At 42.2% G+C, this 27,218-nt stretch overlaps 2 protein-coding genes and 1 long non-coding RNA gene across 16 annotated transcripts in view; 2 read left to right on the top strand and 1 right to left on the bottom strand.

The window, feature by feature from the left end:
- Window positions 1-1,157, top strand: part of VDAC1 (voltage dependent anion channel 1) — a 32,857-nt gene extending 31,700 nt beyond the window's left edge. For all 14 annotated transcript variants that reach the window (XM_003829283.7, XM_055112651.2, XM_063604224.1 and 11 more), the window contains one exon: window positions 208-1,157. In XM_003829283.7, coding sequence (XP_003829331.2) covers window positions 208-299 — 92 coding nt within the window. In that variant the 3' untranslated portion in view covers window positions 300-1,157. The remainder of the gene's footprint in view (window positions 1-207) is intronic.
- LOC129397816 (uncharacterized) lies at window positions 809-4,338 on the bottom strand. Its single transcript, XR_008625434.1, has 2 exons — window positions 4,230-4,338; window positions 809-2,144 (listed from the first exon to the last, which is right to left on the bottom strand). It is a non-coding gene; the product is annotated as an uncharacterized LOC129397816 (long non-coding RNA).
- A 53-nt stretch (window positions 4,339-4,391) lies between these two features.
- On the top strand, window positions 4,392-17,519 carry C4H5orf15 (chromosome 4 C5orf15 homolog). Its single transcript, XM_003829285.5, has 3 exons — window positions 4,392-4,576; window positions 13,017-13,543; window positions 16,039-17,519. Exons 1-3 carry the CDS (start codon window positions 4,438-4,440, stop codon window positions 16,168-16,170), a joined length of 798 nt encoding a protein of 265 aa, XP_003829333.3. The 5' UTR covers window positions 4,392-4,437; the 3' UTR covers window positions 16,171-17,519.
- Window positions 17,520-27,218: the final 9,699 nt, after the last annotated feature.

The following is a 27,218-nucleotide window of genomic DNA, read 5'->3' as shown; positions in this document are numbered from 1 at the left end:
GGGCGGTGGGATAATTATAGTTGTTTTATAAGCCCACTGTAGTATACCTGTTGGTCAGATAGTGCTAAGTAACAAGGATTGAAGGGCCATGTAGTTTGGACCCTGCTGATAATACCTGGAACAGGTTCTGAATTTGGTGTTAATCTTTCTTGTCATTTCTTTCCTCCATTCCTCCTCCTTTCCTCTCCCTCATTTTTCTCCCTGCAGGTATTAAACTGACACTGTCAGCTCTTCTGGATGGCAAGAACGTCAATGCTGGTGGCCACAAGCTTGGTCTAGGACTGGAATTTCAAGCATAAATGAATACTGTACAATTGTTTAATTTTAAACTATTTTGCAGCATAGCTACCTTCAGAATTTAGTGTATCTTTTAATGTTGTATGTCTGGGATGCAAGTATTGCTAAATATGTTAGCCCTCCAGGTTAAAGTTGATTCAGCTTTAAGATGTTACCCTTCCAGAGGTACAGAAGAAACCTATTTCCAAAAAAGGTCCTTTCAGTGGTAGACTGGGGGAGAACTTGGTGGCCCCTTTGAGATGCCAGGTTTCTTTTTTATCTAGAAATGGCTGCAAGTGGAAGCGGATAATATGTAGGCACTTTGTAAATTCATATTGAGTAAATGAATGAAATTGTGATTTCCTGAGAATCAAACCTTGGTTTCCTAACCCTAATTGATGAGAGGCTCGCTGCTTGATGGTGTGTACAAACTCACCTGAATGGGACTTTTTTAGACAGATCTTCATGACCTGTTCCCACCCCAGTTCATCATCATCTCTTTTACACCAAAAGGTATGCAGGGTGTGGTAACTGTTTCTTTTGTGCCATTTTGGGGTGGAGAAGGTGGATGTGATGAAGCCAATAATTCAGGACTTATTCCTTCTTGTGTTGTGTTTTTTTTTTTGCCCTTGCACCAGAGTATGAAATAGCTTCCAGGAGCTCCAGCTATAAGCTTGGAAGTGTCTGTGTGATTGTAATCACATGGTGACAACACTCAGAATCTAAATTGGACTTCTGTTGTATTCTCACCACTCAATTTGTTTTTTAGCAGTTTAATGGGTACATTTTAGAGTCTTCCATTTTGTTGGAATTAGATCCTCCCCTTCAAATGCTGTAATTAACAACACTTAAAAAAACTTGAATAAAATATTGAAACCTCATCCTTCTGTTGTCTTTATTAATAAAATATAAATAAACAGGGCATTTGTTTAGATTTATTTTCTGTCTTCATGCTCTGTGTATTATATATTATTCGTTTTCACTCGCTGTACAACAGATTACCATATGTTTAGCAGCTTAAAACAACACTCATTTATTTCACAGTTCTGCAGGTCAAAGCGAGGCAGGTGTGCATGCCTACCTGGACTCTGCTTAGCTTCTCACAATGCTGGAATTAGGGTGTCGACCAGGCTGTCTTCTCATTTTATCTGGGGGCTTGGCATCCTCTTCCAGGCTTTCAGGGTTGTGGTGGAATTCAATTACTTTCAGTTGTAGGATAGAGGTCCCTATTTCTTTGTTGGCTGAGCCACTCTCAGTGCTCAGAGGATGCCAGCATTCCTTGCCATGTGGTCCCCTCCATCGCCAAAGCCAGAAACAGAAAAACTCCCTCATGTGAGATCCCTCTCACACTTCCAGTCTCCTCCAGGTAGAGCCCCAACCCTTTTAAGGACTCACCTGATTAGGTTAGGCCCAATGAGGGTAATCTCCCTTCAAGGTAACTGCCAGGTAAAGTAACCTAATCACTGGTAATATCCTTTCATGTTTGTAGGTCCCCTCCATATGGGTCATGGGAAGGGGTGATTTTGGAATTCTCCCATATATTTATATGTTTTTAATAACTTGATTGTGGATTTTTTTTTTTTTTGAGGCGGAGTTTCATTCTTGTTGCCCAGGCTGGAATGCAATGGCGCACAATGTCTGCTCACTGCAAGCTCCGCCTCCTGGGTTCAAGCAATTCTCCTGCCTCAGCCTCCCGAGTAGCTAGGATTACAAACATGTGCCACCACACCCGGCTAATTTTGTATTTTTAGTAGAGATGGGGTTTCTCCATGTCGGTCAGGCTGGTCTCAAACTCCTGACCTCAGGTGATCTGCTCACCTCGGCCTCCGAAAGTGCTGGGATTACAGGCGTGAGCCACCACATCCGGCCTATTGTGGAAACACAAATAGTAATAAACTCTATGCATGATCCAGCTTCAACAAATATGAACATTTTTTTCCATTCATGATTTTTCAGCAGAATTCCTTTTTTTCCTATGTTTGAAAGTGACATTCAAAACAGGAACCATCTATTTTAGCATTTTATGCAACTGATCACCCAAAAACTGTCGGCCTCAGTATTTGTCATACTGTCTTCAGGGACTTGCAGCTATTTCTAAGTGAATGTTCATAGAATTTATCCAGAGATTATGGCACATAGTGGTTGCTGGGTACATCTAGTCAGACGTCAGGTACAGTATTAAGATATTTTACTTTTAGAGACAGTCTTACTCTGTCACCCAGACTGAAGTGCACTGTCATCATCATAGCTCACTGCAGCCTTGAACTCCTGGGCTCCTGTGATCCTCCCATCTCAGCCTCCCAAGTACTTGGGATTACAGGCATAAGCCACCATGCCTGGCCCTAAAATATTTAAAAATGTATAAAGGGTTCTCTTGAGTATGAGGGAATATTTCCCTCACTAGTTACTTATTGTCTGCCTGTTGCATGCAGCATGTTGGAATATCATTGTGCAAAATGCTTTGAGTTCATAATATCTCACCAGTTAATTGAGACAATCTGGTATGAGGACACAAATGGACAAAGTGGACAATGAGTCAGGGAAGAGGACTGCAGTGTGTTTATTATAGATTAAAGTCAACAAGCAGAAACTAAGATTGAGAAGCTCATTTGTTGAACTGAGTGGTTTTACAGAAAACTTAAGTACAGCTCAGAGAAGGGAAGCTCCTGGGGTACTGGGAGGACTTTGCACCTTGGCTAAAGTGGAGAGTTTGCAATAACGACACCATTCAGTCTAATATGGGCTTCTGGGGGATTTCGGGAAATGTGCAGATGAATGACTTCTTAGTTTTCTTAACACAGAGTTTGTGTGTTTCTGAGCTGTCACCAGGGTGAGATAAAAGCTTAGGGGAAACCAGATTCAGGAGTAGAACACAGGCCCTTTAGAGAGACAGCTCAGCTGTGTCTCTGGGGGATAACAGCAATCTTCGCAGGGAATCATAGAGACCAGAATGGTGAAGCTGTGGGCACAATAAATGTCTTGCTTAACGTCACATTGATTTTCCTGAAATTGATCAAATGGAACTTTTATGAATTGAAGCCTGTATCTGTTTATTAAGGAGACATTTACAGAACGTACACACAGAGCAAAGTATGGCGCCAGGGCCCTAGGTGAACTTCTTGGAATTTGTAAGTTTGCATTTTTATATACTGGGGATTTCAAGTAACAAAATTTAAAAAGAGAAGCTTATTTTAGGAAATCTGAAAGTTATTTTCAATGGCAGCCCCTCACCTCTACTTCCTAGCTACCTTCCTTTCTTTTCCTCCATAATTTTTTTTTTTGAGACGGAGTCTCTGTGGCCCAGGCTAGAGTGCAGTGGCATCTCGGCTCCCTGCAGCCTCCACCTCCCGGGTTACAGCGATTCTCCTACCTCAGCCTCCCGAGTAGCTGCGATTACAGGCACGCGCCACCACGCCTGGCTAATTTTTGTATTGTTAGTAGAGACGGGGTTTCTCCATGTTGGCCAGGCTGGTCTCCAACTCCGGACCTCAGGTGATCTGCCCTCCTCGGCCTCCCAAAGTGCTGGGAGCCACTGCACTAGGGCCGGTCCATAATATCTTTATCATCTTGTATAGTGTGTATTTTACACCATATTTGCCCTCACAAGAAAATAAACTGCCAAGGCGGGGGGGGGGGGGGGTTCTTTTTGTTCACTGCTGTATCTTAAATAGGGAGAGGTGCTAAATCTTTGTTGAAAAAAATAAATGACTGTCGGGAAAGATTTTTAAAAATTACTTATAATCCCATCACCGAAATAGGACTACTTAACATTTGTGTTTCTTTCGCCTTTGAGAGAGGAAGAGCAGTTACTTCGCTTTCGTGATCAGTCTGTTCTACAGCTGGATCTTCCTTTTTAAAATGGCTAAAAACGCTATTTTTGGCTGTATAGTACCCAATCACGCAGGCGGCAGGGAGGGGCTCGCTTTGGCCCTCTTCAGCACGTCACACCCTACCTTTAATCCGCAGCCAACTGTGTGGCGGTCCCCACTTTCGCCTAGCTGCAACTCCCTCCTCCCTGCAATCCTTCCTTCTTATTCCGGTTTCCAGAGCACTTCTCCAGGCTTCGACGTCACCACGCTGGGACGTATGTGCCGAGGGCCGCGGCGTCTGACCTCATGGCGTAGAGCCTAGCAACAGCGCAGGCTCCCAGCCGAGTCCGTTATGGCCGCTGCCGTCCCGAAGAGGATGAGGGGGCCAGCACAAGCGAAACTGCTGCCCGGGTCGGCCATCCAAGCCCTTGTGGGGTTGGCGCGGCCGTTGGTCTTGGCGCTCCTGCTTGTGTCCGCCGCTCTATCCAGTGGTAAAGGGGGCGCGGCGGCAGTGTGGGCTTAGGAAAGCTAGGAGGGCTCGGGCGCAGGGCAGGAGACAGGCCGGGCCAGGGAAAGGGCGCTTCCAAGTGTCAGGAGCAGACGGCGGTGTCTGGTTGGGTCAGGGTCTCCGCGGGCCTGAGGACGGAGGGTATGGTGTCTGAAGGGGTCCAAGGTGGTAGGGTCTCCAAGGGGCCTGAGAAGCGGGGTCCTTGAGAGATGCAGGAACCCAGGGAGCAGGCAGCAGGGTGTGTAGATGGGCGGGGAGGGAGGAGTGGTGTTAGCGCCTAGAGATCGTTGAAGAATGGGCTGCCACAAGGAATGGCGGTGGTGGGGTCTCCAAAATTTCTTGGATCGGAAAGTTAGGAGACTCTGGAAGAGAGGGTGGCGACAGGGGCTGAGGAGGTGGCCGGGGCTGGGGGTGTGGTGTCTGGAAAGGGTCCTGAGTTTGGGGGACTCAGGAATCTTGCAGGACCAAGGAAAGGTGGGGGTTTTCCAGAATGGGAGAGGTCAGTGGTAAAGACCGAGGCGGGCAGGGGCAGTAATCCAGTGACTGGACTGAACCAATGGAATATTTCCGAGAGGGAAAGTGAAAGGGAAAGAGCTGTCTTAGGGTACTGGTGCATATTTGAAGACTGGGAGGTTCTGGTGTTTGATAAAGATTCAGAGTACTGGGGCGTTGGGCCCCTGAAGGCTTGGGAGGCAGAGAGGAGTTTGGAGACAAGGGAGATCATGATTCCTCTTCCCTGTGTTCCGAGTTAACCAGGATAACCCTGCCTCGTTTTAATGCATCTGTAGGATTTGATTGATAAAATATTTCATTTCTTGCAAATGTTGCATGGTGAAATCAAGAGATTGAAGGCTTTTATTGAGAAATTAGGAAATCTGTAAACCAGTGCCTGATACTTGGTGGGAAAAATCCACTATTAAGAACTTGTAAGGATTAAACGGTATTTTGTTTAGTAGTCCCATTTTTCTTTCAGGCCAAGACACAGTCCTGCGTTTCTCCCTAAATTTGAATTTTCAGCTGCAAAACAGTGTAACCTGGTATAGTGTTTTCTTTCTTGCCAACAGGGCCTGTCCAGCCCTACATTCCTCTGCGACAGTACTGTGGGTACATACTTATGTTTCCTCAGCAACATTTCAGTGTTGCTAACTGGACGCCCTCCCAGAAGTCTTTGCAGTCTCTGAGGAAGGACTGCTGTCCATTTCCTAAGGACCTTTTATCATTAGTGAAATGTAATGAGGATTTCCCTGGTTGATGCAGATATTCCCGTTCCTAAAGTACTTAAGTAGCTTAATTGTTTTGGCCATTTAATCATCTAAGAAAAATAAAACACAAACATTTATATTTCCTGCTGGAATGCTTAAGGGATATATATCTGGCAACTGTAGTTTCAGAAACAGCTTTTTTCCCCTAAGAGATGGTTGAAAATTGGGCAAGAAGTGAGGCAGAATGTGGACTGTTAAGTGTCCTTTAGTCTCTGCTTTTATTTGTTAGAGCCCTATAAATATTTCTCTAACTATACTGAGACATTTTAGAGAATCTTTATCTTTTAAATTAAGTCTTTACATACACCAGTTTAAAATGTCATAAATTCAGATTATTCTGTCCTGAAAAGAAGCTAAATGAAAACGAACATACATGTCTTTAATAGGCGAGCAGCTCCATTGCACTACAGTGTAGCTTGGGATATAAGTATTTTTTGTAAGCATACCTTATAATTTCAAAGTAGTCACTCCTGTAATAAGAAAATTAGTCTAGAATGTGTTGAGTTCCAAATTTCAAGTGAGTTTACAAAGGTAGAAGGTTACCACATTAGATTTATTTAAATTTGTTCCATATTAGGTTTTAAAAACTGTCAATGCTTGGTTATATGTTCATCAGTCTGTAAGAATTTTTGTTTTATGTTTTTGTTTTGATCAAGTCTAAAAACTTAACATAAGCAGTTTGGGTCACTGGGTGACTAATTCTTGGTCATGCCATTTCAAAAATGCCTGGTTCTCTACATTTGCCATTATATTGTCCCCAAATGATCACCTAAACTTAATGTATAATGCATTTCATTTTTAAGGCATTGTTTCTCAAACCAGTGTGTGAATGAGTTCTCGGGGTCCTCTGCATTCTTAAGTTTAAGAAATGCTGATATAGTTTTATTTTAGGGCAGTTTTTAAAAAGGGACCAGTAGAAGGGGAGAATTAAATTTATAAAGTTTTGTTTTTTGTTTTTTTTTTTTTGAGTCTGTTGCCAGGCTGGAGTGCAGTGGCGTGATCTCGGCTCATTGCAACCTCCGCCTCCCGGTTTCAAGTGATTCTTCTGCCTCAGCCTCCCGAGTATGCTGGGACTACAGGCGCGCACCACACCTGGCTAGTTTTTGTATTTTTAGTAGAGACGGGGTTTCACCGTGTTAGCCAGGATGGTCTCAATCTCCTGACCTCGTGATCCGCCCGCCTTGGCCTCCCAAAGTGCTGGGATTACAGGCCTGAGCCACTGTGCCCAGCCTTTTTTGTTTGTTTGTTTGAGACAGGGTTTTGCTCTGTCGCCTAGGCTGGAGTGCAGTAGCACAAACTTGGCCCATTGCAACTTCCGCCTCCTGGGCTCAAGCAGTCCTCCCACTTCAGCCCCCTGAATAGCTGGGACCACAGGTGCCTGCCACCGTGCTCAGCTGATTTTTGTATTTTTGTAGAGATGGGGTTTTGCCATGTTGGCCAGGCTGGTCTTGAATTCCTGTGCTTAAGCGATCCGCTTGCCTTGGCCTCCCAAAGTGCTAGGGTTACAGGCGTGAGCCACCGTGTCCGGCCTAAGCTTTATTTTTAAAATGTTAAGCTTCAAGTAGAGAGGTAATATCAATTAGGAAAGGGAAGATTTAGAAGTCTTATTTATATGCTCATAGAAGGTCAACAGTTAAATCCGTAAAGTCAGAGTTGTACCTTTGTTCTGAATACTCTTCATATCTGACTTAATCAACTTCTCTGATTTGAAGGAGTTTGAGTAAGTTGATAGCCTTTGTATTACATGTTTCAGATCAATTATTTGTTTTTTCTTGTGCTGTATTTGTGTATTACTTCCAAGATTTTACTGCTTGACTAAGACATATTCTGCTCCTACTTGGTGCTAGGTATTGGAGTTAAACAATGAATAGGGTGATATTGGGGGTATCCTTAGAAGAATGAGTGGCGTTTTGCTGAGAACCATGGCATGGGCTCTTGAGGGAGTGCAGTAGGTGCATAGATGCTATGTAGGATGTGGTGTGGGATTTGTGGTGAGAGTTGAATCGAGAGCATATTCAATAAATATTTATTGAGTGCCTGCTATCTATTAAGTAGGTAATGGGGACAGAGCTGTTAGGGAGATTAGTAAGATAATGAGAGTGAGGTAATGGGGGCCAGATCATGTAGGATCTTGAAGGCTATTATAAAAACTTTCACTTTTGTGAGAAATGGATGGCCCTAGAGGGTCTTAAGTAGAGGAGTAACATTTGATTTAAGTTTTGACAGAATGACTCTGGCTGCTTTGTTGAGTATAGACAGTAGAAGTTAGGGTGGAAGCAGGCAGATTAATTAGGAGGCTATTGTAATAATCCATGTGAGATAACGGTTACTTGGACGAGGCAGGAGCAGTGGAGGGTGAAAAGCCCTCAAATGCTGCATATGTCAGAATAACAGATTGGATGTGGGATGTTAAAAAAAATGACAACTCCAAGGTTTTTAGTTTTAGTAACTAGAAAGATGTAGTTGCCATTAATTGAGATGGAGACTAAGTAGAACAAGTTTTTTTGTTTTTTGAGTGGGGCATAGGAATTTATTTAAACTTATTTTGAGATAATTATAGATTCACTTGGCAGTTGTAAGAAATAATATAGAGATCCTGCATATCCCCTACCCAGTTTTCCTAATAGTAACGTCTTTCAAAACAATAGTGCAATATCACGACCAGGATATTAACATTGGTACAGTCAAAATACGGGGCATTACCATCACCACAAGGATATCTCATATTGCCCTTATAAAGCCACCCCACTTCCCTCCTACCTCACCCCTCCTGAACTCCTGGTAGCCACAAATTATCCATTTGTATAAGTTGGTAATTTTGAGAATCTTACATAAATGGAATAATACAGTATGTAACTTTTGGGATTGACCTTTTTTCACTTAGCATAATTCTCTGAAGATTCACCTAGGTTGTTACATGTGTCAATAGTTTGTTCCTTTTTAAATTTTAACTTTTATTTTTTTCGAGAGGAAGTCTTGCACTCCAGGCTGGAGTGCAATGGTACGATCTCGGCTCACTGCAACGTCCGCCTCCCAGGTTCAAGCAGTTCTCCTGTCTCAGCCTCCAGAGTAGCTGGAATTGTAGGTGCACACCACCACACCCAGCTAATTTTTGTATTTTTGGTAGAGATGGGGTTTCACCATTTTGGCCAGGCTGGTCTCGAACTCCTGACCTTGTGATCCACCTGCCTTGGCCTCCCAAAGTGCCCGGATTACAGGTGTGAGCCACCAGTCCTGGTTGTTTGTTCCTTTAAATTGCTGAGTAATATTCTATGGTATAGGTAGACTACACTTTATTTATCTGTTGAAGGATGCCTGATTGTTTCCAGTTTTTGGCTATTATGAATAAAGCTGCTATGAATGTGTTTGTGCAGCACTCCAGCCTAAGTGACAAAGCGAGACCCTGTCTCAAAAAGAAAAAAATAAAATGAGCTTTCTATGGACATCATGTAGTTGAGTCTGCCAGTCTCTGTTTTTTAATCGATGTATTTAGGTCATTTACATTTACTGCACTATGGATATGTTAGAGCTGAAGTCTGCCATTTTTATTTTTTGTCTTTAGCCTGGGATATATGAGGTAAAAAGAAAAGCCTAAGGAAGTCACCACCATGTTGTTTCACATATCCTGAGGTCTCTAACTGTTCTACCCAGTTCTTTCCACCTTTCAGAGTGTTCTTGTGTTATTTTATACATAATATCCAGAGCTTTTAGTTGTTTTTAGTGGGAGAAACAGGGAAGAGTGTGTTTGTCTTCCTGAAAGCCAGCCAGAATTCATTTTGAACATATTAATGTGAATGTCAGACATCTAAGAGGAGATGTCAAGTAGGTGGTTGGATTTATGAGTCTAGAATTCTGGTTGTTCTTGGAAGTTCTTTTAATTTTTCTTAGAAAAGTTAGGAAGTGATGTCATCAGTTGAAAATGAGGATAACAGAGAAGACATTTGAAGTTTGTGGTTAGAGGAAAATGTGAGTGGTGTCCTAAGAGAGTAGAAGGGTAAATGGACTAGGAAAATATGATTGCCAACAATTTTAATTGCCAACAGCTTTAAACATACACCTGAATCTTTGGCATTGAATTTAAAATGAAATGAAAACAGTGGCATGGTTGTATATTTTTTCTAGCCATGTTCAGCTGCTGGGTGCAGATGTGAGTAGTCAGAGAGCTTGATTTATTAATGACTAGGGATGAGTGTAGTCTCACCAAGTGAATGGGCCAAAGTGGACAAGGGGGAAGGGAATTGAAGATGGATGTAAGAGAGTGATTATAAGCAATTATAATAGCTGACACAGAATTGAATCTGAATAAAGAGAGAAGAGAGTGTATTGGGCAAGTTTTGATGGTGACCGTAAGGGAATGAAAAGGATTAGAGGGTTGTAGGTGTTGATGGATTGAGAATACCAGGGAATGAACTGGAAGGATAGGAGGTCTTGCCAGCAAGTAGAATGCATGAAATTGAGATTATGGAAGAATTGTGATAATAAATAATGACTCTGGGAGTGAGTGGCTGAGGTAAAGAGGAGGGCTAACTCATGAGAAGAGAGGAGGTCAAAGATTTTGAAATCAAGGCAGGAGTACTTGTCTTAGATGGAGTGAACTCTAGAGCCAGGAGCTAAAGATCATTAAGAATTAGGGGGCATGACTTTGGAGTTGGATGAAAGTAAGTTAGTGCATTATAGCTTAAGATAAGAGAATCAAAGCTAGAGGCATTTAGGGAGAAGAACGGGAGAATGGTCTGAAAAGGGCAATGAGGAGGAGAACTGTGCCTCCTCGAGATTCAGTGGTTCAAGGATGTGGGAGAAAAAACAGCTATTACTTAAACAGGCTGAAAGGAAAATGTGTCCTTAAGGGAGAGTCAGGTTTCAGTAATAACAAGAAAGCGAAGGGTGAAAGAAGGGATTTGCTGATGACTGTGAATTCTATACTGCGTGGTGGAAATTTCTTTATAATCATTCCCACCCTATCAGCTTGTGTCCTTTAAAGGCACTCACCCATGGAAAAATTGTTCTTTTAAAAGTTAAGTTTAGTTAGTTGGCTCTCACTTATTTCAATTTTAAATTTTATTTTAAAACATGTTTTTTGTACTTTGGCAGGAAAATTAAATGTATCAGAAAATAATAATTTTTAAATTCTTGAATTATAACTAAGTTGAAGTGATAAATGCAAAAATTATTTTCAGAAATTCCTGTTAGTAGTTTTCTGAGTAATGTACTCAGTTGTAGGTCCTGTTTATTTCTCTTTTCTTCCAGTAAAAAATTTCAAGGAACTCAATTATTGAAAATGTTTTAAGAGTTTTACTGTAATCCCAGCACTTTGGGAGGCCAAGGTGGGAGGATTTCTTGAGCCCTGGAATATGAGAGCAGCCTGGGCAACATGGCAAGATGCTGTCTCGAAAAAAAAAAAAAAATTGCATGTGGCATTGGACAAATATATGAAAAATAAAAAAAGCCAGGCAGGGTAGCATGTGCCTGTGGTCCCAGCTACATGGGGGGCTTGAAACCAGGAGGTCGAGGCTACAGTGAGCTATGTTTGTGCTACTGCATTTCAGCCTGGGCAACAGAGTGAGACCCTGTCAAAAAAAAAAAAAAAAAAAAGGGAAAAAAGAGAGAGTTTTACTAATTTATTGGTTTTTTTTTTTTTTTTTTTGAGATGTGGTCTTGCTCTGTCGGCCAGGCTAGAGTGCAGTGGCGCCATCTCGGCTCACTGCAACCTCCACCTCCCAGGTTCACGCCATTGTCCTGCCTCAGCCTCCCGAGTAGCTGGGACTACAGGTGCCCACCACCATGCCTGGCTAATTTTTTGTATTTTTTAGTAGAGACCGGGTTTCATCATGTTAGCCGGGATGGTCTCGAGCTCCTGACCTCATGTTCTGCCTGCCTCGACCTCCCAAAGTGCTGGGATTACAGGCGTAAGCCACAGGGCCTGGCCTTTTTTTTTTTTTTTTTTTTTTTTAAACTAACTTACTACATTATATTTCTGAGATCCTCTGTTCATTCTAATTGACACCAGCTATTTCTTTTTTTTCTACACAAAATGGATGTCAACTGTGGTACACAAACCAGAGTGTATTCACATGAAGAAAGGGTTGTCTGTTGGATTGTTAACTTGTGTGAATGCACATGTTTCTGAAAGCACTAGAATGACTTGGTTTAATCTTACCCCTATAAAATATTTTACTTTAATGTGATAGACTTTAAAATATTGTCTGAATATGTTTAGATCTACATGACAGAGGTTTTTATTTTATTTTTTTAGTGTAGTAGAGGTCCTTGAAGTTCTTCAACAGATATTACATTAGATTATAAATTAGAGATGGTTAAATTTCGGCAGGGATTCCTCTGGAATCTTCCTCTATTCATTCTTCTTGGTAAAAGAATAGTAAGAATTCTTATGTAAAGAATTTTACCTTTAGTAAACTATGCTGAGTAGGTAGCAGCACAGGGAAATAAGAATGTGTGTGTATTTGGTGTCATTTGCTATACCTAGATGCCTTCCCTCATCTTCAAAATAGTCTAGTTGTCACTTAGCTCTCAGGTTCCCGTTTCGGATGCTTCTCCTTTAGAAGTTTTTTCTTCTTTGTAAGGATCCTTCTTTTTTTTTTAATTTAGGAGAGGGAGTCCTCTAGTTCAAGTATCACTTAGAATTACTATCTACAGCATGCCTATAGCTTCCCCTGAATTTGTTACGTTGTGTTGAAAGTATTTAGGTCCAAACTCCATATCTTTTTTGGGACCTACTTGAGTGAGAATCAGCCACTTTCTGGTCTGTTCTAGGGATCAGGTAAAGTCTGGACAAGGTAACTGAAATCCACACCCTTTATGAAATGAAAACAGAGGGGATGGGTGAGGGCTGTATGTGAACTTTGCCATCGTGACTTAAAGTCAGACCTTTTTGTTTTCTTTTGGTGGCAGGCTGTATAATGCAGTAGGTCTTTTATGCTGCTTAAATTGTTAGTATCTAGCAAAGCAATTATTATCTGAAGAATAACTGACTAAGAAGAAATGTAACTGAATGCTGGCTATTGAGACTTAATAACTAGTTTTCGAGAAAGTTATAGGAATGTAGCAGAGAGAAATGCTTAGTGTAAAATTTGGGTAAATATGCTTTTAGCTTGGTGGAGATAAAGTTGGAGATTTCAGTTTGATATTCTTTGTTTGTTTCAGTTGTATCACGGACTGATTCACCGAGCCCAACCGTACTCAACTCACATATTTCTACCCCAAATGTGAATGCTTTAACACATGAAAACCAAACCAAACCTTCTATTTCCCAAATCAGCACCACCCTCCCTCCCACGACGAGTACCAAGAAAAGTGGAGGAGCATCTGTGGCCCCTCATCCCTCGCCTACTCCTCTGTCTCAAGAGGAAGCTGATAACAATGAAGATCCTAGTATAGAGGAGGAGGATCTTCTCATGCTGAACAGTTCTCCATCCACAGCCAAAGACACTCTAGACAATGGCGATTATGGAGAACCAGACTATGACTGGACCACGGGCCCCAGGGATGACGACGAGTCTGATGACACCTTGGAAGAAAACAGGGGTTACATGGAAATTGAACAGTCAGTGAAATCTTTTAAGATGCCATCCTCAAATATAGAAGAGGAAGACAGCCATTTCTTTTTTCATCTTATTATTTTTGCTTTTTGCATTGCTGTTGTTTACATTACATATCACAACAAAAGGAAGGTAGGTTTGGGATTTTTTTAGCCCTTTATTATTTCAGTCATAATGCTTTTGATGATTCATGGTTCTTTTTTTTTTTTTTTTTTTTTTTGCAAAAAAAAGTGTAGTGGGTTTCACTCTGTCACCAAGCTGGATGGAGTACAGTGGCACAATCACAGCTCACTGGAGCCTCGACCTCCTAGGCTTAAGTGATTCTCTTGCCTCAGCCTCTCGAGTAGGTGGGACTACAGAGTCACACTACCACACCTGGCTAATTTTTAAAAATTATTAAATTAAAAATTTAAAAATTATTATTGTTTGTAGAGACGAGGTGTCGCTATTTTGCCCAGGCTGTTCTTGAACTCCCAGGCTCAAGCAGTCCTCCCGCCTCAGCCTCCCAAAGTGTTGGGATTACAGACATGAGCCACCATGCCCAGCCTTCTTTCCTTTTTTTCAGTGAAGTTTAAATTCATAGTAAAATATTGAGATGTCTAATCAGCATGTAAATCTATTGTGTATTTTAACACACTGCAGACAGAATGCTTGAATGTATGTACTTCTAAAAAAAGAAATAGTCCTATTTCTTAATGAGTAATACCAAAGCCCAGTGATTTTTTTTTTAAGAGTTTATGTCTTAATTTGGCATCATTACTTCAGTAGGAATACTTGTGGAGAAAATGTTAATTTAATATTTGTCTTTTAATTTATTAACATTGAACTTAATCTTTTGATTTTTTTTCTGGTTATAAAGTGTTACACATTTATTTTAGGGAATTCAGAAAACAGAAGAGTTTAGAAAAGAAAATTTAAACTACTTCTCAGCATTAACATTTTGGTGTATTTCTGGTCTATAAATGTGCATATAATTTATACATATAGGTGTATGTAATGATTTTTAAGGAATTTTATCTCACAGAGTTTTTTGGTTTTTTTTGTTTTTTTTTTGAGACAGAGCTTCACTTTGTCTCCCAGGCTGGAGAGCAGTGGTGCGATCTCGGCTCACTGCAACCTCCACCTCCCAGGTTCAAGCGATTTTCATGGCTCAGCCTCTTGAGTAACTGGGACTACAGGCGCAGGCCACCACGCCTGGCTAATTTTTGTATTTTTAGTAGAGACGGAGTTTTGCCATGTTGGCCAGGCTGGTCTCAAACTCCTGGCCTCAAGTGATCCACCCACTTCAGCCTCCCAAAATGCTGGGATTACAGGCATGAGCCACTGCACCCAGCTATCTCATAGAGTTTTATGTCCTGACCAATCATGACCATTTTCCATATCCTTAATATTCTTTAAAAACATTATTTTTTTTTGAGACAGGATCTTGCTATGTTGTCCACGCTGGTGAACTCCTGGCCTCAAGTAATCCTCCCACTTCAGCCTCCCAAGTAATTGAGATTATAGGCGTGAGCCACTGTGCCTGGCTAAAAACATATTAGATTCATGGTTTACAATTTTTGGTTCAGAAATAATATTGTGATGAACATTTCTGTGCTGTTACCAGTTTGCTGGATTACATGAGGCACAAGAGACATCTATAGGACAGGATACATCACATTTAGTGTGAGGGTACATGTTGGCACTGTACAGTCCCAAAGCTGAATAGTTAAGCCTTTTAAAATCCTTAAAGGGAGATCAAACACACAGTTCCTTTTTAATACTTACTGGTCAGGAAGTCTCAGTTCTTGACTTTATTGTAACTTGCTTTGTAACCCTGTAAGCCACCTTCCCCTTCGGGGCCTTGATTTCCTTACCTGACAAATAGTGAAACTGGACCTGATAATTTCAAAATGCCTTCCTGCTTTGAGAATCAGTGACTCTAATAATAGTTCAAAAAAAAGCAAACCAACCAACTCTTCTGGTTATTTGTATTTAGTGCTATATTGCTAGCTTTGTAAGTGTTTATGGGTAGACATAACCTTGAGTGCTGCTGCTATTATATCCCACTGTTTAGTGTTTGGCCATCTCTATTATGAACATCAAAGGGACTTGTTAAACAAGTAGGTTCCTGGGCTCCACCTCAAGTACTAACTCAGTCTCTGAAGATAGAGCCTAGGAATCTGAGTCTTTAACAAACATTCCTATATATATTGAAATTTGAGAAGCACTGTTTAGCCTTGTTTACAAGATGGAAAGCAAAATAGCTTTTTTTTTTGAGACAGGGTCTTGCTTTGTCACCCAGGCTGAAGTGTTGTGGTGCTGTCATGGCTTACTGTGATCTCTGCCTCCTGGGCTCGAGTGATCCTCCACCTTAGCCTCCTGAGTAGCTGGGACTACAGGCAAGCGCCTCCATGCCTGGCTAATTTTGTATTTTTTGTAGAGATGGTGTTTCACCATGTTGCTTAGGCTGGTCTCGGACTCCTGGGCTCAAGTGATCTGCCTGCCTCGGCCTAAAATAGCTTTTTTGTTGTTGATATTTTGTGTTTTATATTTAGAAACCTAGAAGAGAGATATTTTACTTGTTATAAAAATGTTTACCATATTCTGTTTTCTCTTTTGCATATTTAATGACTTTTGTTTTCCAGATTTTTCTTCTGGTTCAAAGCAGGAAATGGCGTGATGGCCTTTGTTCCAAAACAGTGGAATACCATCGCCTAGATCAGAATGTTAATGAGGCAATGCCTTCTTTGAAGATTACCAATGATTATATTTTTTAAAGCACTGTGATTTGAATTTGCTTATGTAATTTTATTTGCTTGACTTTTTATATGATATTGTGCAGATGTTTGCCATAGGCAATTGGTACTTAAATGAGAGGTGAGTCTCTCTTTTGCCTTGGTGCTTTGGAAATTAAATGTCACAAACGAGTATATAATTTTTTATCTGTACTTTTAGAGCTGAGTTTAATCAGGTGTCCAAAATGTGAGTTAAACATTACCTTATATTTACACTGTTAGTTTTTATTGTTTTAGATTTATTATGCTTCTTCTGGAAGTATTAGTGATGCTACTTTTAAAAGATCCCAAACTTGTAACTAAATTCTGACATATCTGTTACTGCTGACTCACATTCATTCTCCGCCATTCAAATACTATTTTTTATCCACATTTTTTTTTTGTTCCCAAACTGTAATGTACAAGGATATGTGTGATAATGCTTTGGATTTGAGTAATATTTTTTTTTCTTCCAAGAAAACTGCTTTGGATATTTTTAGATAATTTAAACATAATTTAGGATAATGATATTGCTCAATCTGACCACAATTTTAGGTAAAACATCAAATGTGTCAAGAAATCTTGGCAACAGAGACTCTGCAGCTTGCAGTGGACATAGATAAAATGTTACAGAGATACTATTTTTTTGGTTGGAATTACTATATTAAATTTAGAAGCAGAAACTGGTAAAATGTTAAATACATGTACAATTGCTTTTAGTTAGCAATTGATTGTAGCATGGGTTCCTCCAAGGTTTCAAGCAATGGGCAGAGTTTAAATTATATCAGATTCGTTTACTTCGTTTATTATTTTACAGTAAATTTGAATAAATCTTAGGGGTCATTATCACTTAAATAATACTGTACCTAGGTCTTTCAAATTAAAATTATACCTGAATGAAGTTGTTTGTATACATAAAGGATATTTGTGTACAATTACCTTTTTTCCCCCACACTTGTTTTCTTTGTTTTTGTTTTTTATGGCAACTGGAAAGTATTTACTATGGGATTCATTTATGTCTGTCTTTCTATCATAAAGAATTGATCAATATGTAAATATGTGATTTGAACCATGGTTGACTTACAAGTGTCACTACAGCTTTTTAGAAAACATAGCCCTAATATATGTTAAGCAGGACCCGGGTGAGCCAGTGGGCTTGCGCTTTATGTAGAGCTGGAAGAAGGCCGTCCATCCTGTCTCTTGGGCGGACAGTGTACTTTCCTAATAGGGAAGGGAAGCACAATGGAAATACCCCTGAACCGTTTTATTGCAGTAATTTTTTTCATATCTGAAACTATTATTTAATATTTTGAATAAGATTTTAAAAAATAAATGGCAAAGATATAAATCTATGATTTCACGAGTGTGTTTCTGTGTTTCATTTCAGTGATGACATTTAGGTGGTGACGGGGAGTAGCGTATGTCTGGGAGCAATCTAACCTGATTCACTTGCAGGTGTCCCTCTCAGCAGTGCAACTCTGCCTCTATGAATTCCACTTACATTTCTAAATTCTTCTTTAGGTCCAACTTACTGCGAGGTACTGAAGTTTATTGAGAACTGTAGCAAAGTAGGATGGCAAAGAAAAGCAAAGTGGCTAAATCAGTGTGCTCTTTCTAGCATCCTGGGGTCGCTATCTGGGATGGAAGGCTCCCCGAGTGTGGAGGCTCATCCCCCTTAGTGGATTGGGGGATTCTTGGGTACTTCCTGGTGGTCCAGCCACCTAGGTCACAGTGCTGCAATTAAGTAGCCTCAGACTTTTGGAGCATCAGATCATACATTGATTAAAAATGCCCCTGGAGTCTCACAGAGGCACTTGAGCACTAGGGACTAGTGCTAGGGACTAGGCACGCAGGGGCCACGGTTGAGCCTCACAACCTCATGCCACCTCCTCCTGTGTGGTGTTATCTGCTCCTTTCTCCTAGACTAGACTCACTTTCTGGTCAGACCTGAAGCTCTGCACCCGATTTTGGTACTAATGGTATAATAGATTACCTTTTAGCTCCCGTTTCTGTGTCTTAGCTGAAAAGGAATGTGTTGGAACTTGTGGGGCAGACAGGCAGGCATGTTATATTAGTCTGTTCTCACATTGCTATAGAAATACCCGAGACTGGATAATTTATAAAGAAAAGAAGTTTAATTGGCTCACTGTTTTGCAGGCTGTGGAGGGAGCATGATGCTGGCATCTGCTCAGCTTCTGGGGAGGTTTCAGGAAGCTTACCATCATTGTGAAAGACGAAAGGGGAGCAGTTGTCTCACATGACAGGAACAGGAGCAAGAGAGAGTAAGGGGGAATGTACTACACAGTTTCTTTCTTTTTTTTTTTTTTTTGAGACAGTCTCGCTCTTTCACCAAGGCTGTAGTGCAGTGGTGCAGTCTTGGCTCATTGCAGCCTCCACCTCCTGAGTTCAAGTGATTCTCCTGACTCATCCTCCTGAGTAGCTGGGACTACAGGCACCTGCCACCACTCCCAGCTAATTTTTGTATTTTGTATTTTATTTTATTTTTTAGTAGAGGTGGGGTTTTACCATGTTGGCCAGGCTGGTCTTGAACTCCTGACCTCAAATGATCCACCCGCCTCGGCCTCCCAAAGTGTTGGGATTACAGGCATAAGCCACTGTGCCTGGCCTTACTATACACTTTTAAATCACCAGATCTCATGAGAACTCATTATCATGAGAACAGCACCAAGGGAGATGGTGTTAAACCATGAGAAAACCACCCCCATGATCCAGTCATCTCCCACCAGGCCCCACCTCCAACACTGGGGACTTCAATTTGACGTGAAGTTTGGGCAGGACACAGGTCTAAACCATACCACATACCTTGACTGGGCTTTCTTGATTTTAAATGTGATCTCCTGAGCGTGAGTGCAAGCTCTTGCGGAATGTGTGGTTTGCCCCACCGAGTGCGTTGCTTGAGAACAGGAACTGGCTCTTACTGCTCTCCAGCCCCAAGCTCATTACTCTACCTGGCACCTGCTAGGCCCCTTTAAATTGTTATTCAATGAAGTATTTGAGAAATTAGATGAGGAGAAAACCAAGACAACTCAGGCTCTGCACAAGATCACATAGTCTGCAAAGAGTCCAATACTACTAACGTCCTGGGTACACAGAGGAATGCGGGATCAGAGCCGAGTACAGCGTGTCAGTCATTATGTGCACATCCACAATTCTACGGGAAGCTAAAGCCCACACTAGTTGTATGAGATATCACCCCTTCCTCCAAATCCCAGGTTCTCATCAGAGCAGGTGCTGCCTGTTGAAGGTGAAGGAGATCACTGCCGGCACTGCTGCCGATGTTCCAGTTCTCCCCCATCCTGTGTGTGGGGTGGGGTGAGCAGGGCTGGCTTTGCCCTTTGGCCTTCTTTCAGCCTGGTTTGCTGGTGCAGCAGTTTGCCTCCCTTCTGGGTTCAGTGTGAAGCAGTTCATCCTTCCCAGCTGAAGTTCAAAAGGTTAAAAGTCTTTCGAGGACCAAATGTCTTCCAAGGGAACAGAAAAGAAGGCTGTCCTGAGGTTGTCAGTCTGGCCTGACTCAGCACAGCTTGAGCCAGGATATGTGGGGTGGTTCTCTTCAATTAGCTGGATTCTGTTTTCATTTCGACGTTAGGAGCGGAAGTTGCTGGGACAGATTCTGGAAATGGAACCAGGGCTATTTCTGTGTAAGTACCACATGCTAACCAATTGCACCACTGGAGCTCAGAGCTGGAGCTGTTTCTGACTCACATCTCAGTAGCCGTCTGTGGTGATGGCCTGCTGTCTAGGCTGTTTAAGTGGCTCAAGGGAGCCTGATTTTGGACCAGTAAGCAGCAGCTTCTACCCCATGAGGTCTAAGCCCACCTCTCTTCTAACTCCATCCTAAGGAGTCCCAGACCCATCTGTACTAGCTGGTACCAGTGGGCACCATAGGGGCAGAAACAGCATCTGGCTTGAACCACTCTGTCATCCCAGCACGCAGCACAGGGCCTGAGTAAAAGGAATCCAGGTGTTTTGCTTTTAATGCAGTGCCTATGCCATGAGGGATTTTTTTTTTTTTTTTTTTTTTTTTTTTTTGAGATGGAGTTTAGCTCTTGTTGCCCAGGCTGGAATGCAGTGGCACGATCTCGGCTCACCACAACCTCCGCCTCCCGGGTTCAAGTAATTCCTCTGCCTCAGCCTCCCGAGTAGCTGAGATTATAGGCATGCACCACAATGCCTGGCTAATTTTGTATTTTTAGTAGAGATGGGGTTTCTCCATGTTGGTCAGGCCGGTCTCAAACTCTCGACCTCAGATGATCTGCCCGCCTCAGCCTCTCAAAGTGCTGGGATTACAGGCGTGAGCCACTGCGTCTGGCCGAGGGGTTTTTTAATCTAATGAGGCTCTAGATTAAAAAAACCCTACTCCTTACTTAGGAAGCCTTTCTCCACCTATCCTAACAGTTCCGCTCTGAAACCCTATGCCTCTTTCTCTCACAACCTCAAAACTGCCTCATTTCTCTGCTGGGAAACCCAGAGATGCCATGTTCTGGGGATCCTTGACTTCCTGGTTGCCTTTCTTCTCATAGGGCCCTTTGTGCTTCTCTCCCCTTGGCATGTGGATTGGACAGCACTCCCACCTGAGGAGGCCATGCTTTGCAGTGGGCCCTGCCAGAGCTAGGATGGGCCATGAAATCATACAGGCCTGGGTTGGAATCCCTCTCTGGGCCTAACCCCTAGGCTGAGCGTCCTCCCCAGGCCATTTTTCCTGACTGTTCCTTGGAAATGAGGAAGGGTCAAGGGTCTTGAGGGCTAACTCGAATGTCCTGCACCTTGCTGGGACTGAGGTCATCCTGGCCCATGTGGTACCTACCTGGTCTTCTAGGAAGACAGACCTAGGGAGAAATGGAGGGAAAGAAGGGTATGGGTTGAGGCCAGGGCTGGATGACCATAGTCTGAGCATGCTGTGCCTGTTGCAGTCTCCTACCTTATAAAATGAGTGATTGATTAGCTCGCTAGTCTGTTAGGAAGAGTAAATGGATTGATGTTTGTGGAAGGATTTTGTGCATAGGAAGTTTTCACCATGTCACTGACCACAGAAGAGCCAGCTTGAGCCTTGAGTCCACCAAGGAGGGATAGCCCACAGTCCTGAGGCTGCCTTCCCTAGTCCCCTTGGGACTACCTTGAGGCACACAGCTGGTCAGAGCTGGGTTTCTCCTGAACCATCCAGGCATGTATGGTCCTATTAGGGAATAGGTGGGTCTCCTTTGGAGCCTCTCAACCCCATTCCCTGTTCTCCAGCCTCATCCTTTCCCAATAAAGAGGCCAAGGGGTCCTTCCCATCATTCCCTGGACTGTTCCCAAGAATAGACAGCAGAGAGGCAAGGGGACCGAGGACCCCAGAGAGGTGGCTACTTTTAGGCTACACGGTATGTATGCCTCAGCCTCGCCTCAGGGAGCATGGATGGAGGCAGGGCTTGGGCCGTGGAGGGTCACTCTCAGGGGTCCACACTCTACTATGACCATGGCACTGCATTAAAAGGAAAACACCTGGACTTCTTCTACTCAGGCCCTGTGCTGCGTGCTGGGAAGACAGAGTGGTTCAAGGCAAATGCTGTCTCTGCCCTTGTGGTGCCCACTGTCAGGTAGAGAAGAAAAAGAATCATAGTGAAGTGTGATGAATGCTATAGGCTGAAAACTGCATTTTACTTTTTTTTCCTTATAAAGGTAATTTAGACATTCTGATAACAGCTAACACAGGGCTTACTACAGATTGAGTATTTGCCATTTCTGTGTGTGCAACCAACCCAATAAGGCAGTTACTATTATTATCCTCATTTTACAGATAAGGAGCCAGGAGCATGGAAAGTTTAAGCAAGTTGCCCAAGGTCATGGAGCTGATGAGAGAGAGCTGGGATTTGAATTAAGGCATGGTCTGTTTCCATACTCCCTGCTCTCTATCACTAATTCCCCATTACTCTAGAAAATGAAACAGCTACAGAAGGTAAGAAAAAGAAATTATTCAAAGGTTCTCTACCCTTAGGCCCTCAACATTTGTGTGTATTCTCCTTTTATTCTTTTAAACTTTCTTTTATTATGTTATGACATAGCACACTACAGAAAAATACATCAAACAAATGTACAGCTTAACAAATTATTATAAAGTAAACACTGTTTAGCCACCGCTCAGGTAGAGAAATAGAATTTTGCCAGCACCCCCAATCCTCACTTCCTAATTATTACCTTCAGTCTCCCCCACAAGGAATTATCATTTTGATCTTTATGGCAATTATTTTTTCACTTTGCTTTTTAGATTTACTATCTAAGCATATATGTGTAAAACCATCATTTAGTAGGTTTTGGAATTTTAGATAAATTGCATCACACTGCATGCATTATACATGTTTGTGCTGGCTGTTTTCACTCAACATTAGATTGTGGGTTTCATCATGGTAGTTGAGTGTGTAGCATCAGTTCAGTCATTTTCATAGCTACATTGTATTCTATTATAAAAATATACTCACTGTGCTTATCTAACCCACATTTGATGGACATTTGAGTTGTTTCTAGTTTCATACTATTATGGGTGATACTGTTAGGAATATTCTTACACATGTCTTTTCTTGTTTGCAGGGGTATTTCCATCTCTGGTGGGTATATACTTGAGTGGAATTGCTGAATGCGTATGTCCAGCTTGAACAGCTAATGTCATACAATTTTCTAAGGTGATTGGACCAATTTATATTTCTTTAAAAAATTTTTTTTGAGACGGAGTCTCACTCTATTGCCTAGGCTGGAGAGCAGTGGTGTGATATCAGCTCACGGCAACCTCCGCCTCCTGGGTTCAAGCAATTCTCCTCCTTCAGCCTCCCGAGTAGCTAGGGCTACAGGTGTGTGCCACCATGCCCAGCTAATTTTTGTATTTTTATTAGAGACAGAGTTTCAGCATGTTGCCCAGGCTGGTCTCAAACTCCTGAGCCCAAGTGATCCATCCGCCTCAGCATCCCAAAGTGCTGGGATTACAGGCATGAGCCACTGCACCTGGCCCGATTTATATTTCTTCCAGCCTGTGCAAGTTCCTGTTGCTCTCTGCATCTTTGCTAACACTTGGCATTGTTAGTGTTCTTAATTTCAGCTATTCTGGTGGATATGCAGTGGCCTCTCCTTGTGGTTTGACTTTGTCTTTCCCTGATGACTAATCATATTGATAATTTTTCATGTGTTGATTGGACATTTGCATATCTTCTTTTGTGATGTGCTTGTTTAAGTCACTTGCTTATTTTTCCATTGGGGTGTTTGTCTTTTTCTTATTTGTGTGAGTTCTCTGTTCTGGATATAAGCCCTCATTAGTTCTATATGCGATAAACAGCCACTTGTATGCTGTGACTTGCCTTGTCACTTTCAGAATGGTATCTTTTCATGAAGTTATTTTTTTTTTGAGGAAATTACAGCTCTGTTTTATTGAGGTATACTTTACATACATAAATTCATAGATTTTAAACATTTAATCAGTTTTGACAGCTGTATATATCTTTGTAACTGCCACCCCCAAACAAGATAAAAGATATTTCCATCACTCCAGAAAATTCCCTAGTGCCATTTTCTAGGCAATTCTTCACTGATCTTCCAGAGGTAACTACTTTCTGATTTCTATCACAATAGATAAGTTCTGCCTGTTCTAGAATTTCAGATAGATAGAATCAAAAGTGTATGTTCTTTTGTGTCTAGCTTCTTTTGGTCTATATAATATTTTTGCTTTTAATTTTTAGATTCATCTATATTGTTGAATTATCAATAGTCATTCCTTTTTATTGCTGAGATTCATCAATAACACTGAGTAGTATTCATTGAGTGAATAAACCAAAATTTGTTTATGCATTCTCCTGTTAATGGATGTTGGTGGTGTTTCCAGATATTGATCTAGCTATATATGAATTTAATATTATAAACATTTTAATATATTAATCATATATTTTAATATTTAATAATTAATGTATAAAATATTATGAGTATATATAACCTTTTTACTTTGAGATAAACTGTAGATTCACATGCAGTTGGAAGAAATAATACAGGGGTCCTATGTACACTTTACCCAGGTTCTATCAATGATAACTTCTTTTTTTTTTTGAGATGGAGTCTCCCTCTGTCACCCAGGCTGAAGTGCAGTGGCGTGATCTCGGCTCACCGCAATCTCTGCCTCCTAGGCTCAAGTGATTCTCTTGCCTCAGCCTCCAGAGTAACTGGGATTACAGGGGCACACCACTACTGCCCATCTAATTTTTGTATTTTTAGTAGAGACAGCGTTTCGCCATGTTGCCTTGGCTGATCTTGATCTCCTGACCTCAAGTGGTCCCCCGACCTTGGCCTCCCAAAGTGCTGAGATTACAGGCGTGAGCCACTGTGCCTGGCCTGATATAGTTTGACTCTCGAAATCTAATGTTGAAATGTGATCCTCAGTGTTGGAGATGGGGCCTGGTGGGAGATGTTTGGGTCTTGGAGGCAGGTCCCTCATGAATGGCTTGATGCCCTCCCCATGGTAATGAACGCATTCTTGCTCTGTTAGTTCATGCAAGAGCTGGTTGTTTAAAGGAGCCTGGCACCTCCTCCCACCCTTGTTCCCTCTCTTGTCATGTGATGCACCTGCTCCCCACTTGCTTTCTGCCATGATTATAAGCATCCGGAGGCCCTTACCAGAAGCAGATGCTGGCACCATGCTTCGTGTTCAGCCTGCAGAACCATAAGCCAAAGTAAACCTCTTTTCTTTATAAATTACCCAGCCTCAGGTATTCCTTTATAGCAATAGCAAACTAACACGTGGCGGGAGGGCTAGACTGGTACCAACTACTCCATCATAGCTGGAAGCAGAAGTTTCCCTCTTTCTTTCTTGATGAAGTGAAGCATGTGTTGGCAAAGATGTTGAGACAGACGCCAGGCAGAGCTAGCCACTTTCTCTGACCCTTTGTCAGGTCTCTATGAGCAGTATGGCAACTACTTGTTAGGCTCTGTAAGTGCATAGCTGTAATGTCTTGCAACCCCCTGCCTTTAGCAGACTCCAAATGAAGGAGCTTCTACTACATAAACACTGGTGTAAGATTTTCTCGGATCCTGGAAATGATTCATCTTACCGTTACCACCAGATAGAGTGTGTTCATTTCTTATTACAAATCCAGTTCTGCCTATATTAGTCTGCCCTTTTGCAGTGAAAAAGTTAAGGTTGCCCTGCTGCCTGGTTGAGAGTAGTAGACTGTTTCAAAGGTCTACTGGGCTTCTTTGCTGCTGAAAGTCATTAACTCATGGGCTAGATTGTTGGCCTTGGGCCTGTAGGCAGAAAGCCATGTAGTAAACACTGTTCCAACAGAGGGAGACACACAAGGCATGTCTTTCAGCCCATTAGGAAGCAGGCATGGCCAAATCAAACACCAGCACAGGAAAGTTACCCTGAGATATGCTATGCCTATAAAGAATGTGAAGCTTGGCGTCTCACTCTGCTCTAGGAGCCCACAAGCAACTCATTCATTCAATAGACATCTAGTGATTGCCTGTACTGAGCCAGGCCCTGTGCTGAGTTTTGGGGATACAGGGCGAGGGAAAGGTTCACCAAACACATGATGCTTGGATTGGCTCCTGGGGTCAAATCTTGGTTCCAAAGAAAATTGAGAAAAAATATTGCAGTGAGCTCGTCTTTTCCACGTTTGAAGAAAAGAACATACAAATCAAGTTCATATTTTGGAAAGGAACCCAGAGATTTCATTTTGGAGCTCGGGAGCATTGCTTGGAGGGGGACCCCTGGCCTTGCCTAACCCATCCACAGGCTCTCAAGAACCCAGACCCAATTGTATTTCCATAGTGGAAGATATGAACACACTTCTATCCTTTTTGGAAGCCTGAGGACTCCTTCTGATCCTCTCCTTTTCCTCTTCTCTCCCAGAAACAGATGTCTGAGCTTGAGGACACCAATTTCACATTACAGGATCAGGTGTGGCCCTTTGGGATCCATCACTGGGTTACTCTAGGGGCTGGACCCTCCCTTCTTGCCCTTCTGGCACCCATAGTCTGTGGTTGGGTTTGTGATGGGTAGAAATGTGGTAGTTCTGTTTCAGATGCCCTGAGCAGGGAGACTGTTGGCCAGGGTGAACATTTATGGGGTCTGTATGTTCTTTGGTTAAGTGAATCTACCTCCCTAAAGTCTTGATGTTTTCTCTGAAAATTCCATTTCTGTTGAAGGGGAGGTCTCTGCAGGTTCTAAGATTCCAGAGACTTCCTAGGTTTCCAAAGATGATTTCTGGGCTTCCTTTTGTTAGTTTTATAAATATACCTCTGACTTCCTTTCTTGGTCATGTTCTTGTGAGCCCTCTAGCTTTGGGGCCTAAGGTCATGAACAAGGGAAGCAGGCAGAGCTACCTTGGTTACTGGGTCTGGTTTTTTGGGGTTCGCTTGACCACATTGGTGGATAATACCTCGAGGCCAGGTAGGATGGTGTGCCTGGACACACCCTTGACCATATCTTGTCCTGATTCCCCCATCCCCTCTCTCTGCCCTCCCACCAGCTTGCAGAGTCCTTTTCTGCCTTGTATCCATTGTCACTGGCAGGATGATGATGTTCCTTCCATGGACAGGCTTAGATTTTTGAGGAAACCCAGGTGTGTGTGTGTGTGTGTGTTTTAAGGGAGGAAAAGTCTATGATATGATGGTCAGAATTAGTTACAATGAAATAATAAAAGTTTGTGGATTTAAAAATAAAACAATTGGGTCTGGAAAATACACTGTAGAGGAGGTTCTGTAAGTGGAAATCTGTGAATGCTGTGGCATTCTAAGTTTTCAGTTGGAAAGGGATTACTGAGTTGGGAAGCTGTATCCTGCCCTGGAAGCTAAGAAGGCAGAGGGAAGCCTGATCTGCTACCAACTGAGTGGCCATCAGAAATGGGAGCTGCGACCTTCCTGGGTGATGGTATAAGGCCTCTTTTCTCTCTCAGTAGAGCAAGTATGAATGCCAGTCAATGAAGGGCACAGTGTTTTCCTCATCAGCCCTTCTGCATGAAACAAGGAAACCATTTGATAACACGCCAAGGCTCACCAGAGAGGGAGGGGACTGAGGC

This window comes from Pan paniscus, chromosome 4 (genome assembly GCF_029289425.2).
Source record: "Pan paniscus chromosome 4, NHGRI_mPanPan1-v2.0_pri, whole genome shotgun sequence".
In the NCBI taxonomy this organism is placed as follows: Eukaryota; Metazoa; Chordata; class Mammalia; order Primates; family Hominidae; genus Pan; species Pan paniscus.
Note: the sequence above shows the minus strand (reverse complement) of the source record. Positions and strands in the feature narration are given on the sequence as shown.